The sequence below is a fragment of the Loxodonta africana genome, chromosome 2, assembly GCF_030014295.1.
Source record: "Loxodonta africana isolate mLoxAfr1 chromosome 2, mLoxAfr1.hap2, whole genome shotgun sequence".
Classification (NCBI taxonomy): Eukaryota; Metazoa; Chordata; class Mammalia; order Proboscidea; family Elephantidae; genus Loxodonta; species Loxodonta africana.
Genome location: NC_087343.1, coordinates 153,443,374 through 153,459,018, shown reverse-complemented (window position 1 = coordinate 153,459,018; position 15,645 = coordinate 153,443,374). Strand labels below are relative to the sequence as shown.

The 15,645-nt window shown below is 49.6% G+C and overlaps 3 protein-coding genes across 6 annotated transcripts; 2 read left to right on the top strand and 1 right to left on the bottom strand.

Moving 5' to 3' along the window:
* The first annotated feature begins 69 nt into the window (after window positions 1-69).
* Window positions 70-2,783, top strand: NDUFA2 (NADH:ubiquinone oxidoreductase subunit A2). The gene is made up of 3 exons (XM_003404544.4): window positions 70-229; window positions 350-456; window positions 2,584-2,783. Exons 1-3 carry the CDS (start codon window positions 129-131, stop codon window positions 2,673-2,675), a joined length of 300 nt encoding a protein of 99 aa, XP_003404592.3. The 5' UTR covers window positions 70-128; the 3' UTR covers window positions 2,676-2,783.
* Window positions 2,784-3,037: 254 nt separating this feature from the next.
* On the bottom strand, window positions 3,038-8,457 carry TMCO6 (transmembrane and coiled-coil domains 6). Of its 4 annotated transcripts, none has more exons than XM_023549686.2 (12): window positions 8,274-8,454; window positions 8,033-8,139; window positions 6,434-6,549; window positions 6,126-6,309; window positions 5,782-5,886; window positions 5,523-5,608; window positions 5,185-5,398; window positions 4,865-4,972; window positions 4,564-4,750; window positions 4,332-4,426; window positions 3,546-3,713; window positions 3,038-3,274 (listed from the first exon to the last, which is right to left on the bottom strand). In XM_023549686.2, exons 1-12 carry the CDS (start codon window positions 8,356-8,358, stop codon window positions 3,161-3,163), a joined length of 1,569 nt encoding a protein of 522 aa, XP_023405454.1. In that variant the 5' UTR covers window positions 8,359-8,454; the 3' UTR covers window positions 3,038-3,160. The 4 variants fall into 4 exon arrangements, with proteins under 4 accessions (XP_023405454.1, XP_003404591.1, XP_064133239.1 ...); XM_003404543.4 differs by having other exon boundaries at window positions 4,865-4,976; window positions 5,185-5,301; window positions 8,274-8,451; XM_064277163.1 differs by lacking the exon at window positions 3,038-3,274 and having other exon boundaries at window positions 3,572-3,685; window positions 8,274-8,457.
* A 3,470-nt stretch (window positions 8,458-11,927) lies between these two features.
* Window positions 11,928-14,784, top strand: LOC100653890 (monocyte differentiation antigen CD14-like). The gene is made up of 2 exons (XM_010591175.3): window positions 11,928-12,124; window positions 12,213-14,784. Exons 1-2 carry the CDS (start codon window positions 12,116-12,118, stop codon window positions 13,308-13,310), a joined length of 1,107 nt encoding a protein of 368 aa, XP_010589477.1. The 5' UTR covers window positions 11,928-12,115; the 3' UTR covers window positions 13,311-14,784.
* Window positions 14,785-15,645: the final 861 nt, after the last annotated feature.

The window sequence follows — 15,645 nt, the reverse complement described above, 5'->3', positions numbered from 1 at the left end:
AGAATGCTTTTATGTCATTGGCTAAACTGTACCCCGCCCCTACGTCTCTCAACCTATCGCAGAGGCAAGGCCTTGCCCGATTGGTTGGATTGCAGGGCAAAGACTGGAGGGCTTCTCTACCAGTGAAGATGGCGGTGGCCGCAGCGACTCGAGGGGTAGGGACAAAACTGGCCCTGCGTGAGATTCGCATCCATTTATGCCAGCGCTCGCCCAGCAGTCAGGGCGTCAGGTGAGGCGAGGCGTGGTCAGGCGGGCGGACTTTGGGGACGCAAGGGTCACAACCTCCACGTCGGGAGGTGGGGAAGCCTGCACCCACATACCACCCGCCGCGCTCTCTCCCTCCTGGCAGGGACTTCATCGAGAAAAGGTACGTGGAGTTGAAGAAGATGCACCCCGACCTACCCATCCTAATCCGCGAGTGCTCTGATGTACAGCCTAAGCTTTGGGCCCGCTACGGTGAGCGCGTTACTGTGGAGGTTCGGGACCCCAGTGGGGGAACAAGGGATCGAGAAGAGGAGGGGCCGCCCAAGGTCACCCAAAAATCTGTGGGGAGACTAGAACTCGGGTTCCAGCCTTGCTGTTGATAAATAAATTTTCACTCTCAGAGTGATAGGATGCTTTGTATCCCGGGCAGCATCTATGTGGAGGCTGGCTCGGTCTTGCATAGTGACCAGGATCTGTCGTTTTGTTTCTGGTTTTAGTTCCGAACACTCTTCATTCAGATAGGGGAAAAGAGATGCTGGTCAGTTCCCATCAGTGTCGGTTTCGTTACCGTGGAGTCGATTCCGACTCAGAGAGACCCCATTAGGCAGAGTAGAACCACCCCATTGGATTTCCAGGTAGCCGCTGGTGGATTCGAACTGCCAGCCTTTTGGCTAGCAGCCTGGGCTATTAACCACTGTGCCACCACGGCCCCCCCGTCAGTATAGGCCATCTCTAAATCACGAGTGGGAATTTGCGGCCCAGGTAGAGTATGAGACTCTCAATAATAAAATAGTGACTCCATGTTGAGCACTTAATGTTGAGTGCTTTCCGGCCAAATCTCATTTAATCTGAACAAATTATATGAGGAGATGGGTTCTTTTTTATTCTCATCGTAGAGATTAGAAAACTGGGTCAAAACTTGAAGGAACATACCTAAGGGTTATGCAGCTAAGATAAAAAGAAATTGAGCCTTTACACTTTCCTCCTGCTTCCTGGAATGCACCTATCCCAGACTTCCCTGGCTGGTCCTTGTTACTACTCAGGTCTGACCTTACATGTCACCTTCTCAAAAAGGCATTCCCTGGCAGATTACGTAACATTGCCCCCAGATCGTTTTTATCATGTAACCCCATTTTAATTTACTGCAGTCTGAAATTATTCCTATTATGTTTGCTGCTGTATCCCTACCACCAACACAGTGCCTGGTGCATAGTAGGTACCCAGTATATCTTTATATTTATTGAACAGTGGAATTTTAATCACAGCTTTTAACTCCATCCTGCATCTGACCAATCCTAGGACTCTTCGGAGCCCCAGTGGCATGGTGGTTCTCAGCTGCTAACCAAAAGGTGGGCAGTTCAAATCCACCACCTGCTCCTTGGATACCCTATGGGGCAGTTCTACTCTGTCCTATAGGATTGCTATAAGTTGGAATTGACTCCACGGCAACAAGTTTGGGTTTTCTCTTTAGGACTCTTTGGGGTAGGGGAGTGGGGAGAGTCACACTTAAGGCAGATTAATTCAGCTAACTGTACAGATTTGCACTACTAGGTGTGCTAAACCCAGTACCATCGAGTCGATTCCGACTCATAGTGACCCTATAGGACAGAGTAGAACTGCCCCATAGAGTTTCCAAGGAGCGCCTGGCAGATTCGAACTGCTGACCCTTTGGTTAGCAGCTGTAGCACTTAACCACTACAACACCAGGGTTTCCACTAGGTGTGCTGGAGGAGGAAAAAAGGCTCTCCTTCCAAAAGCCAGTAGACCAGAGGGGAAGTCGGTTTGTAACTGTCTCCCAAGAACTTTATTGTGCTGGGTATTATGCTAGATGGACTATGGGAGCCCAGAAAATGGGCATCCAGCCAGGGCTAGGCCCATGCAATGAACTGCTCACAGCGGTTGATACGATGCCTGCCAAAATACCCAAGCTCACTGCTGTTAATTTCAACTCATAGCAACTCTATAAAGAAACCAAACTTGTTGCCATTAGTTGATTTCAACTCATAGTGACCCTATAGGACAGGGTAGAACTGCCCCATAGGGTTTCCAAGGCTGTAATCTGCCACATCTTTCTCCTGCAAAGCAGGAGCCACCAGGGCTCCTTTATAAATGCCTGCAGTGCCTCCTTGAAACTTCCCTGAAGACCTTTCTTCCCATTATAGCCACTCAAAATTGGCCAAAATTCCAGTTGGACCTGGGCTTCCTAGATTTCGAGACCCACTGGATAAATTCTAAGCATACCAAATTCAACTTGGTCAGATCTCTTTACTACTTTTTCTGTCCTAACAAAATTATAAATTAAGAACAAGGCCCTTTTATTATACTTTCATAGTCCCCACAGTACACAGTAGATATTTAGTCACCTCCCTCTCTTCTCAGCATTTGGCCAAGAGAAGAATGTCTCTTTGAACAACTTCAGCACTGATCAGGTAACCAGAGCTGTGGAGAACGTGCTACGTGGCAAAGCCTAAAGCCTCAACTGAGGATTAAGAGCAGCATCCCAAGCCTGGGCTCTACTGGACTGAGTACAATATGGAAAAATATATTATTCTATTCTCTATAAAGCTTGTGCTGTAAAATGCTGTTTCAGAATGTCCTTTTCCTCACTCCCCTACTCCACCCCTTACTGTTCAACCACTGTGGCAAAGCAGTTTAATGTAAAAATAAATCTTTATTCTGTCCCATCAAAAGCCGCCAGCTACTGAAGCAAGAAAAGGAGATTACAGGGCCCCAGAATAAGGCCATACTGAGTTCCTTCTGGGCTTCCTGCCTGGACAGTGCAGGGTGAAAGAAGAGAAGCTGGGGTCCAAAGATCTTGGCTTAGGCCTAGGTGTGGGAGCAGAGAACGTGAGAACTCATTATGGTTCTGAATGCCCAAAGGGGTTCCACTGGCTCCTAAGAGAAAGTAGGTAAGGAAGCTGGAATGGGGGGTGTTGAGTGACATCAAGAAGTCAGGTCACCCACGAAGGGCTGTCTCCCGGAGAGCATGCACACGGTCCTGGAGCTGAGCTTCCCCCTCATGCCTTTGCAGGGCCTGCAGCCCTGACTGCTGCAGGAAGGCCTGGGCTGCCTGTGGACAGGGAAAAAAAGTAGTCAATGCCTAGGTCTCTGAGCCCTAAGACTCAATTCCCACAGCCTTCTAGTAAAGTCAGACCATGAAGGTTAGCCCACCTCTTGGAAGAAGGTTCATTCCTAACAAAAGGATGAAGGTTCTGACCTAGAATCCATATAGCCAGCCAGGCTCAGAGAAGTAACTAGAGTTAAGACTGGAAGAGAAGGGGGCCACTGTGAGACCAGAGGCTTCAGGGCAGGTGGACTGGGGACCCAGGCCAGAAACCTACCTCCGGCTGATAGAGGAATAGCAGCTGCAGCAGCTCCAAACTCTGGCCTACTACTTCAGTGTCAGAGAAGGCCAGTGTGTCCAGCAAGGAGGGAAGCAGGGGCCCTGGCCACAGCCGCTGGCAGTAAGCAGGACCTTTCTCTGCAATGTTGCACAGAACTGTGAGCACCTGCAGACAGGCATATATATAATCCACACAAAGAATGAAAGCGAAAGATCATACTAGCTAAAAATATATGCCAGGCACTGTGCAAAGTACTTTTTTTTTTTTTTTAATAATATTTTATTGTTTTATTTGGTGAAGGTTTACACGGCAGTTTAGGTTCCCATTCAACAATTTCTATACAATTAGTTCAGTGACATTGGTTACATTCTTCACAATGCATGAATATTCTCAATATTTCCCTTCTGGTTGTTCCATTTCCACTAATCTAGTTTCCTCATCCCCTTACATTCTCATCTCTGTTTTAAAGTAACTATTGCCCATTTGGTTGTACCGAGCACTTTTATATGCATGTTCTCTAACCCCCACAACTAACCTCAGAGATAGGATTATTTTCGCCAATTATAAACAAAGAAAACAAATTTAAGGTGGCTTTTTTAGTTGATTTGCCCAAGGTTAGTAACTGGTAAGCCACAGTCTAGGGACTCACACCTAGATTGGTCTGGTCCTGAAGCTGTACCACACCACCTGTCAATTACCAGCTAAAGGCATTTCTGCGGGCTCAGGTCTGCTCCCACTGTTTACACTTTGGTTACCAGGTCACTCAGTGACCCCAATACCTACCAACACGCTCACCACATTAGATACTGGCAACAGCTGCAAAAGAGGCTCAATCAGATCCAGGGACAGCAGAGAGGTACAGAAACTAGGACTGTTTGCTGGAAGGAAAAATGTCAGGATGAAGGCCCCAAACTGGGCCCTAACCCTCTTGCCCCATCCTACTCACCTCAGCCCAAGCCATGAAGTATCCCCAATTTAGTTTAAATATCCAGCCCTGGGCAGGAATTGTTCATACCAGTGAGGTTGTTAAGAAGCCAGAGACCCTCAGGAAGCAGACTGGGCTGTTTCTGGAGGAAGAACTGCAGAAGGATAAATATGGCTGCCACAACACGCTCATCTCCGAGCTGTATTTGCCCTCCCACAGCCTCCACCGCTGCCTCTGTTAGCAGGTTGCTGAGACACCGAAGCACAGGGCATGCCAGCTGCAAAGACAAGTTGGGGGTCAAGTGTAAGAAAGTAGGGGCTACCAGCATACCAGAGGAGGGGCACAGTGTGAAGAAAGGTCCCCCAGACCTTGATCCATCCTCTTCACCTACTAGTTCCAGTCCTGCGTCCTCAGTTCTCTGGACAGCCCCAGCCAAGTCCAACAGCAGCAACCCCAGAGTGGACAGAGCCCCATGGGTAATAAGCAGAGCGTTGTTGACCTGGCTAGGTAAACAGGAAGCAACCAGTCAGTCTCATCTTTAAGCTGAGAAATAGCTTAGGTCTGTGCATCTCCTGGGCTCCAAGAAGAGAGCAGCACAGAATGAAGAAAATTCACCACAGCAGTTCCAGAAACCAAAGTTCAAAACCCCAAGTGCCATGGAAAGGAGCCCTAGGAAAGGTCTGGGGCACTTTCCCAATTGACCTCCGTTACCTGCAGATGATGTAGTGAAGGCACCAGGCAAACTCCACAGCGACCCCAGGGCTCAGCTTTGGACCAGGTTGCAACAGTCGCAGCATATGCTGGAGGAGAGTGGAGCCCATAATGGAGCTGCCAGCAGAAGTACGGCCATGAGTAGGAACCACAGAGGGTGAGATGGCCATTGCTCTTCCTGATAGCAGGTGGGAAAGCATCCATACCCAAACCTCTTCCAAGCCAAACACAGAGATAAGGTACACAATAGCTTTGGAAATGACTCAAGCAGAATCCAGGGGCTAAACTACTGAGTAGGTCACTCCCTACTACATATCTAGGGACATAATTTTACTTACGGAATGATCTTCTCTGGAGCTTCCTTAGCCTGCAGAAGTTGGGACAAGGCATATCCAAGGGCTTCCAGCACAGCCACATGGGGGGACTAGAAAAAGACAGGGCAGGGCTCTGACTGGAAGCTAGTCCATAAGGTCTGAGACTTTCAGCCCCTTGGCACAGGGTAGAAGCTAGAACTACCTAATCAAAATAGGTGGGATAGGTGGGAAGCAGTGAGGGGAGAGAATTACCCAGCGAGGGAGAAAGGAGGTGGACACTCACTTGGATGCAGGCAGCCAAGGCTGGGACAATGCCCTGTGGCAGGAGCTGCCTTCTCACAGCCTCACTCTCCACGATTAGGTTACCCAACGTATACAGACACAGCTCCTGAGAGTGAGACAACAAAAGCACTGCGATTGGCCTGTTTCATGCTAGGCTGGGGAGGGGAGGTGAAGCAAGCCTGTCAAGGCTCTGGGCACAAGAGGGTGGGAGATGATTGGTGTATACATGGCTGTGGGCATCAGGGTTTACAGGTTTTCTTCCCTCTACCTGCCAGCTCAAACTAGACCCAAAAGCACTACTTTTTAATTGAAGCCAAGAACAAGGTAGGAAGGGATGGGGCTTACTATGAAGTCTGAGCTGTGACCAGAGAGGTAGGTGAGGAGATAAGAAGTGGCTGGCAAGCAGGCCTCAGCCACTGCAGGCTGCTCAGAATGAGAGAGCTCATGCAGGCACCGAGCCGCCTCAAGCTGCAGCAGGGCTAGGTTGCTGGTCAGGAGCCCGATCAGGGTCCGCATACTGCCTTCCAGCCTATAGGAATGAGCACCAGAGCCCTGCTCAGGCTGTGACCCATCTCCCCTCACCCCCCACCCACACATACTCTTCTGTCCATTTCCCAAAGCCCCAGCCACCCACTCACACCATACACACTGACCGGATGAAAGTCTGCTGTGTTTCGAGGTGCTGCAAGCCTTGACGAAGGCTGACCAGCGCCTTCTCTCTCTCCTTTCCCTCCGTTCCCCGCTGAGCTAGCCGCAGGAACTGCTGGATCTGGAGCCCAGGGCAGGGAGAGGAGGATACATAGTTGCCAGGAAGTCTTGAGTCCCCTTCTGCCTACTTGACCTATAAGTCCTCCAATATCACACTGTCTCCAGAACTTGTCATTCCCCGCTAATAAGCCTTAATCTTGCAGTGAAGTTCACAGAAGGGAATTAGAACCAGATTCTAATGCCAGCACTGCTACTTACTCTACCAGGGACCTGAACCTGTTTCTTCACCTGAAAAATGGGAATAAACATACCCTGCCACCTTCATACAGGGTTATTTCAAGGATAACATTTAAACCTCTCAGCCTGGCTTAACCGACCATTTCAGTCATTCTCCCCATTGCAACCTACATTATACCCAGCATAGCACGGCTTGTTTTTTAATGCTTTGAAGCTTTGCACATGCTATTGCTTCTACCTGGGATGCCCTCCCCAGACTCTCACTTCCTCAGTTTCCGACTCTTGTCATCGTTTTGGGGAAGTTAGCTCTTCCTGGTTTCCTCTGGCAGACTTAGGGGTTTCTGTTGTGCCCAAGCGTCCTTCCATTACAACAGGTATCACATCTGGGCTGTGAGCTCTTCAAAGGAACTCTTATCTTTTCTTTGTGTCGCTCAGTGCCCAGCACAGTATCTTGGCATAAAGTATGCAAACAATGAATAAATGGAATAACCTAGTGCTTTATAAGCTATCTGTGTGAACACAGACACAGAGGATGCCCAATGCTTGCTAAAACCAACTCTGTTTTTTTGTTCACTTAATAAATATTGAGCATCTATTTTTTTTTTTTTTTTACTATATGGTAGATATTGTCAGGCTGCTGGGTTTTCAAGGATGACAAAACAGGGTGTAGTTTATCATGGATTTAAAGTCTAGTTGGAGAGACAGTAATAGGCAAACAAATAATGTCAATATGATTAATATTCCAAAAAAAAAACGGACTGCCAATTCCAAAGAGGGCCCACTTCAGATGCAACAAGTGCAAAGGCCAGGAGACAGGAAGAGCCTGGTATGTTTACCCAGAAACTAAAAAGAGGCCAATGTGGCTGAGATGAGTAAGTGGATAAGGTTGAAGGTGGGCACCGGCTAGACCATACTAGGCTTCGCAGCAAGATTTTGGTCTTTATATGTGTTTTAAAAAGACCCATCTGGTTGATATGTGAATGAACTGGAGGGCAGCAAGCGTAGATGCAGCTGTAGCATCCAGAGAAGAGATGATGGCGGAAGCTGCGATGGTGAGGCAGGTAAGGGATCATCAGGAGGTAAAACTGTTAGGACTTAATTTATATGGGGATGAGGGGCAAGGGAAGTGTCGAAAATGATTCCCCGGTTTCCAGCTTGGCCGACCAGGTGGATGGAGTTGTTCTGTAGACCACGTTCAGGTTGGGGGCGGTTCTCGAGCATTCGCGGGAGGGGAAAGCTAGTGACAGAGTCCGGCGCCCGCTGGCTGCGCTGCACTGCGAACCCTGCCCCGCCCCCGGCCCCCTCACCTCGGCTTCTCCGAGGATCGCGGCCACCTCTTCGGCTTCCTCCGGGGCTTCATCTCTCAGCAGCCTTTTGCTGACTAGCTGCTGCTCTCTCCGGGCCTTCCGCAGTGCTGGTGGTAGAGGAGCCGGCTGAGCGTGGGAGGAGCGCCCAAGCCCCAGAACTACCGGGTCCTACCCGGGGCCTCCTCACCCTATCTCCGGCCGCCATACCCTCAGCCTCCTGTGTTCCCTCGCCCGCCCGCACCTGCCTCCCGCTCCCGCCAGCAGCGCCGTAGTTCTTCCACCCCGCAGCCCACGAGTCTGAAGCGGCCCGGCTGTCGCCGCCACATGATGGAGCTGGAGGAAAACCGCAGAGATAGCAGCGGCGCCAACGTTATGCAGCGCCCTGGAAGATCGCTTGACGCTCGCGGCCGCCGCAGGGCGGGAGGGAAGGGGCGGGGCTGCGGCGGGCCGGAGCGAGGGGCGCGGCTTGGTGTGAAGGCGGGGGCAGGGGCGGGGTGCAAAGTGGGAGGGCGGAGCAGGGAGGGCTAAGAGACCGAACCACGGCCGAGCGCCGCGCTAGGGTGGAGTCTCGGTAGAGCCTCGGCACGCGCAGTCTCTTTCCGCGTTCGGAGAAAGAAAATAGACTCAACGCAGCTTCGGCCGACCCAGGCTAGAAACGTTGCCGTCCACTCAGGAAACAAAACCTCCCCAGCCCAGACACACCCTAGACGAACATTCAAAGCAAACAACCTCGAGCTCTGGGAAGAGCCGTGCCAGGATTTTCCCAGTAACGCCGTTGCCACCGATAAACCCTGCACCACGCCGAATTCTAAACGCGCATTACTTCATTGAAAGTTCGCTACCAGGAACGTGATTCCCATTTTACAGATGAGGAAAATGAGACAAATGTAGTTACTCGTTGTCCTGCATAAAGTTGAGTTTCCATTATTTTTTAGGATAAAATAGTTATTTTACTGAGAGTTGAGCGGCAGTACCCTACTAAGCACTGGGAAACAGTGAATTAAAAAAAAAAAAGTGTTCTTCACCCTCGAAATCTGAATTGTGTCCAGCTAAGCTCTGCATCTCAGAAGCCCTGGTGATGTTGTGGTTAAGTGCTATGGCTGCTAACCAAAGGGTCAGCAGTTTGAATCCTCCAGGCACTCCTTGGAAACTCTATGGGGCAGTTCTACTCTGCCTTATGGGGTCATTACGAGTCAGAATCGACTCGACTGCACTGGGTTTGGTTTTTGGTTTTTGTAAGCTCTGCATGGTCTAGTCCTTACATATACTTCCAGCCTCGACTGGCATCACACTTCACCTTACCTCTCCTGGGATCTTCTCTTTGTTCCGTATACAAGCCCTGCTCTTTTCCTCCTGGAACTTTTGCACAGGCTGTTCCCTCTGCCTGAAGCCATGGCCCTGTCCCCTACCAGCATCCTTCCCTTAATTAACACCATCCTCAAGACCTCAACACCAATGTCATCTACTCAGAACTTCTGGACCAGTGCCCCTGTTACAAGAGTGTATAACATCATGTACTTCTTTTTCATAACCCTTTTCACACCTGTGATTTATGGTTTTACTGCTTGACGTTTGTCTCCTCCCTTCCCCCTCTTTGCAGCTCTTCTAGGTTAGAGTCCTGGGGACACTTAAGAATTTTTATTGGATGCCTTTAATTTTTAGAAAGCTAGTACTTAGACAAGGGTACAAGTAAGAACAAATTGAGGAAAGAGAATTGTTCTTCAGACCAACTTTTTTCTCTTGAATCTAACTCTACCTACCCCTTGGTGTCAATTGATCAAGTTTGCAATCTATTCCAAAAAACAGCCAGTTAAATATCTGCAGACCATCATCCTGTCCTCACATCTTCTCTCCAGGCCCAGCATCCATCCATCCCTGGGCAGTCATTTACTGAGCACTGCTGTGCATTATGCTCTGGGCTGGGGATGGGGCCTGGGCCCTGTCCCCTTCCTCATGTGACATGTGGCATGTAAAACTCACAATTTGCTCCCAGAGCAAAAGCTGTGCTCTACACAGTGTCTGTTCAGACACTTACCTCTGCCCAAACTGTCTTTCTGCCCTCATCTGCCTGGAAACACTATTAATCCTGTAAGGAGTAGCCCCCATAGCTTGTCCTCCACAAGGCTGGCTGTTCCTTCCTCCAGAACCTGCAGGAGCCCATAGTTTTTCCTCTGTAGGAGTCTCCTTCACTCTGGACTGTAATTCTGTGTCCCTGCTTGCCTCCCCCAACTACTGAGCGCATTTGAGGGACTGTGTCTTGGTCTTGTCTGTATCCCAAGGCTTGGCATCAGGCCTGGCACTTGGTAAACAATGAGAGATGTTCCTTGAATCAAAATGTGATGTGGGGATCTTTACAGAACCATCATTGTCTCTTTTACCTTGAACTTCCCCAACCCCAAAGAGCTCTTCTCAAAGGTGATGGGCTTTGCTGAGGAGGCAAAGCTTCAAAGGTCTGAGTCCTCTGGATTCAAAGACTCTGAGGAAGAGGAATAACAATCAGCGCTAACATCATTAGAAGGAGCCCTAGTGGTACAAACAGTAAAACTCTTGGCAGCTGGTGGTTCAAACCCACCCAGCATCTTCGCAGAAGTAAGAGCTAGAGATCTGCTCCTGTAAAGATTACAGCCTAGAAAACCCTATGGACAATTCTACTCTGTCACATGGGTTTGCTATTAGTCAAAAAATGACTTGATGGCACCTAACAACAGCAACACTAACATCAATAGATGTGGCTCTGTGCCAAAGGCTTTACTCAACAGACAATATTATTATAATCTCCATTTTACAAGGAGGGAGCCCAGAAATCTGAGACCCAGGAACTTGCTCAAGTCTCACAACCTCAGTGATAGAACTGAAATTACAAACCAGGCTGTATGACTGCACCACCAATATATTTAACACCAATCTATACTCACGACATGGTCCTCAGGGATGTCACTGCCCTGGCCTGGCCTTGGGGCATCATGGCTTCCAGCATCAGGGCATGCCCAACAGACACATAGGGCAGTGTGGTCCCATAAGGCCTCCTTGTTTGGACTGGGGACAAAAGACACAGTTGCTTCAAGAATAAAGAGGCAGTGGGAATTCAAAAGATTTTCATGCAGCGCTTTCTCTGGAAGTCTATAGGTCCCAGAATGTGAGGGATATAGGAGAAGCATGGCCCCTAATTTAACCCTTTGGGACACTTTTTTTTTTTCTCAGCAAAACAGGTTTGTTACTAATTAATCCTCGTTCAACATACTTCCAGCAACTCTTTCACTAAACACAGGAATGTGGGGTTGGGCCGGGAGGGAGGTTTAATTAGGAAATTAGTGTTAGAAATATCCTGTATCCCATTTCAGGATGAGAATTGGAGACTGTAAGTGAAGGAATAACTTGGCAACTTGGCTTTGTTGAACACCTCTACTTTTCAGAAAGTTATTACTTAAACAAAGGAACAAGGAAGAAGAAAAAAAGGATGGGAGTTTTACTTCGAGCCAACTTTCTTCTCTTGAACCCAATTCAACCTCCCCCTCAGCCCCCCGCCCCCCCCCCCCCCAGTCAATAGTAAAAGTTACAGCCTCTTGGAAAAGACAGCCAGTTAAATATCTGAGGATATTCAGGGGATTGGCTTTGGGAGGCCAGTGGACAGTAGTAACTAAAAGACTAGGGAAAAGCGGTGGGAGAGTGCCCTTCCCGGGCTGAGGTCGCTGGGGATGAGCCCAGGAGGTCAGAGTCCTGGCCTTCGGCACTGAAATCATCCCTTATACTCACAGGAAGAAGCCTGGGGGGCCAGTGAGTCATCCTGGCACTGCCTGGGTCAAAATGTCCTGGATGTGCTGAAGGATCCTCCCTGTCACGGCCCTTCTTCCATTGCAAAATTGCCCAGAAAGGAAGTGAAGAGGCTGGTTGGGAGGAAGGGGTGGGAGAAGGAACAGGCGTTCATCGGAGAAGGACACAGTGAAAAAACAGAGTTACATAAATTCTTAGAGTCCTTAAGAATTGGGACAGATCTGTGTGCGGAATCCGGCGAGTGCCCTTGTACAGGAAAGAAGCCAAAGCCCTTTCCAGAGCGGTCAAGGGTATAGAGGCTCGGAAGCCCTAATGGCCATGGTGAGTGTAGCGTCTGCGGGCAGATGGTGCAATGCAAGGGGATCCCCAGGGGCGGGCTCGGGCCGCCTGACCTCCCCTCTCTCCCCAGGAGCTCTCGCCCTGCCTGATGCTGCTGTTGCTGCTGCCGCCGCTGCTGCACACCTCAGAGGCCACGCCGGAGCCCTGCGAGCTGGACGATAGAGATTATCGCTGTGCCTGCAACTTCACGGATCCGGAGCCCGACTGGTCCAGTGGAATCCAGTGTATGTTTGCCGTCGAGGTGGAGATTCGTGCCGGTGGACGCAGCCTGGAGAAGTTTCTAAAGAGTGCCGATCCCGACTCGCTGGAGTACGCTGATATGGTCAAGGCTCTGCGAGTGCGGCGGCTCACCTTGGGCGCTGCCCGGGTTCCTGCCCGGCTCGTGTTCGCCCTCCTTCATGCGCTCGGTTACTCCCGTCTTAAGGAACTGACGCTCGAGGACCTGGAGGTAACCGGCACGTATCCGCCGCCGCCTCTGGAAGCCACCGGGCCTGCGCTCTCCGCTTTACGCCTCCGCAACGTGTCGTGGGCCACGGGGGGTGCCTGGCTGGCCCAGCTGCAACAGTGGCTCAAGCCGAACCTCAAAGTACTGAGCATTGCGCAAGCACACCCGCTTGCCTTTTCTTGCGAGCAGCTCCGCACCTTCCCGAATCTCACCACTTTAGACTTGTCAGACAACCCTGGACTGGGCGAGCGCGGGCTGGCCTCAGCCCTCTGTCCGCACAAGTTCCCGGCGCTCCAGGATCTGGGGCTGCGCAACACGGGGATGGAGACTCCGACCGGCGTGTGCGCGGTGCTGGCGGCGGCCGCTGTGCAGCCCCACCGCCTGGACCTCAGCCAGAACGCGCTGCGTTCCACCACAAACCCTGGCGCCTCTGGGTGCATCTGGCCCAGCGCACTGAGCTCTCTCAACTTATCGTTCGCTGGACTGCAGCAGGTGCCTAAGGGGCTGCCGGCCAAGCTCAGCGTACTGGATCTCAGCCGCAACCGACTGAACAGGGCGCCACGGCCAGAAGAACTGCCCCAGGTGGAAAACCTGATAATAGACGGAAATCCCTTCCCAGACCCTGGAGACCCCCAACCCCAAGAGAGTAGCTCTAGTGTGACCCGAGCTTGTGTGCACTCGCTTCTGGCCATAGGAATATCAGGAACCCTGGCACTGCTCTAAAGGGCCAGGGGCTTCGCCTAGGACCCAGGGGGATCAGAGTGAATGGAGTCAAGTTGCCCTGACTTGTGGGGGGGGGGGTCCTCAGCAGGAGGTCTCCACTAACCAACCCTCTGCCCCACCTTATTAATACCTTAAACAGCTGATCCGTGTTATCCATTCAACACTTTTTACTGGTGTCTACTAGATGCTGGGCCTGGAATCCACACTTTAACTTTCTTCATCCTACCTCCATAGGTACCCTAGCCTCATACCCCAAGGGAAGAACTACAGAGGAAGATGGGGCAAGGAAAAGATCTGTGGGGGTGGGGGTGGGGGGAATGCTTCATAAGTTTCTGTGCAATCAAGCCTTTCTGAGTAAAATACTGGCACATGGCTTATTAATAGATGTTTGAGCTGTAAATATTACTGGAAGATACAGAATGTTTCTGTTGCATTCCCAGAACCATCTGCTCCCACTCAGGGATAATAAAACCCAGAGCCATTTGCTTACACACATTCTATCTTTCTCTCTCTTTCCCCCTCTCTCTCTTCCCCATCCTCCAAGAAAGGAAGGGTAGCTGTATCACCTTAAGCGGTCTTCTTCTGTGGTATAAACCCCCTCTGCACACATAGGTACCCTGGCTCCCACCAAGACACCCCACAGGAAATTGGGACATGGGGAACTGATGCAAACTGCTCTGGGATTAAACAGTCCATCTCTCAACCAGAGATGTTGTGATTCTGTTAGTATATGTGTATAACTACGGCAGACTGTCTTTTTAACTAGTAAATAGGGTAATATCTCAGACCCTTCACAGGGTCTTAACAGTCTGGACCCTCTGAACCACATTAACTCAGAGATCTACAAGGGGAGTCAAGGGATGCAGTTCCTTTTTCAAGTACCTTCTTCTTCAATACATTAAGGCAGTCACCCATCAGAGAGCGGAACATCTGCCTCACACAGAACATGGGAGAGGGATGGGTGGAGGCATATAAGCCCAGCGCTGCTTCTTGCCTCCCTCCTCCTTTCAAAGCCATATTGGTAGAGAAAGGGAATGGAGAATTAACATTGATGGGAGAGTTGCACAGATCATCAGACCACAGACTCAAAGAATCTCAGAGGATGGCCAATTTAACTTGCAACCTGGGTCAGGAAACTCCACTGAAGTATCCCTAAGGAGTCTACCTCCAGATTGTTAGAACATGCCTCGTGTCAAAATGAACCGCCTTCAGGCATTTTCATACATCTGAATACCCCTGAATTGAATACCTCTGACCACTGCTCCACATCAGGCCTTGTGCTAGGAGTCAAGTATGCTGAGATGAATCAGAAACATCTATGCCCTCAGGGAATGCTCATCCAGTAAAAGAGAGAGAGAAAATTTAGTGTGATTCAACGAGAGAGAGGCATCAACTCTACAGGGGTATGTTATAAATTGAATTACTAAAAAAAAAAAAACATTTCTGTGGAGTCTATTCTGGGTCATAGCAACCCTACAGGACAGAGTAGAACTGCCCCATATGGTTTCCAAGGAGCGGCTGGTGGATTCAAACTGCTAGCCTTTTAGTTAGCAACTATAGGTCTTATCCAATGAACCACCAGGGCCCAGAAAGAATTATGTCCCCCAAATATATGTGTTGTAAATCCTAACCTCTATGCCTGTGGTTATAATCCCATTTGGGAATGGGTTTTATTTGTTATGTTAATGAGGCAGAAGTCAATCTCTTTTGAGACATAAAAGAGATTAAACAAGTGGGCAGAAGAGAGATGGGGTAAGATAGATGCCAAGACACATGAAGATCTCCAAAGGACCAGGAAGCAGAAGCTGAAGAGACAAGGACCTTTCTCCAGAGCCAAGAGAGAGAGAAAGCCTTTCCCTAGAGCCAGCACTCTGAATTTGGACTTCTAGCCTCCGAAACTGTGAGAAAATAAATTTCTGTTTGTTAAAGCCAACCACGTGTGGTATTTCTGTTATAGCAGCACTAGATAACTAAGACAGGGTCTTTTAAGACTCCACGGAGGTCTTACAGACAAGGAGACATTTAATTTGGCCCTGAGAAATGAGTATTAGTTCCCCCATGAAGGACATCCCAGAAAAAGAGAGGCAACATGTTCAAAGACTCAGAGCCTTGGAAATGTGTGGCTAGACCTGGGAATTGTAACTGATTTGGTATGGCTACAGATCCTGGTGAGAGGAAACTAGAGCTATTCACTCAAGTGTCTAATATATTCCAGGCACTACCTAAGCCCTTGGAAAATAGCAGTGAACAAAGCTGAACAAGTTTCTGCTCTTACAGAGTTCAGATTTTGGTTGAAGTGTGGGGGAAGGCGATACAAATATATAATATAATCTGA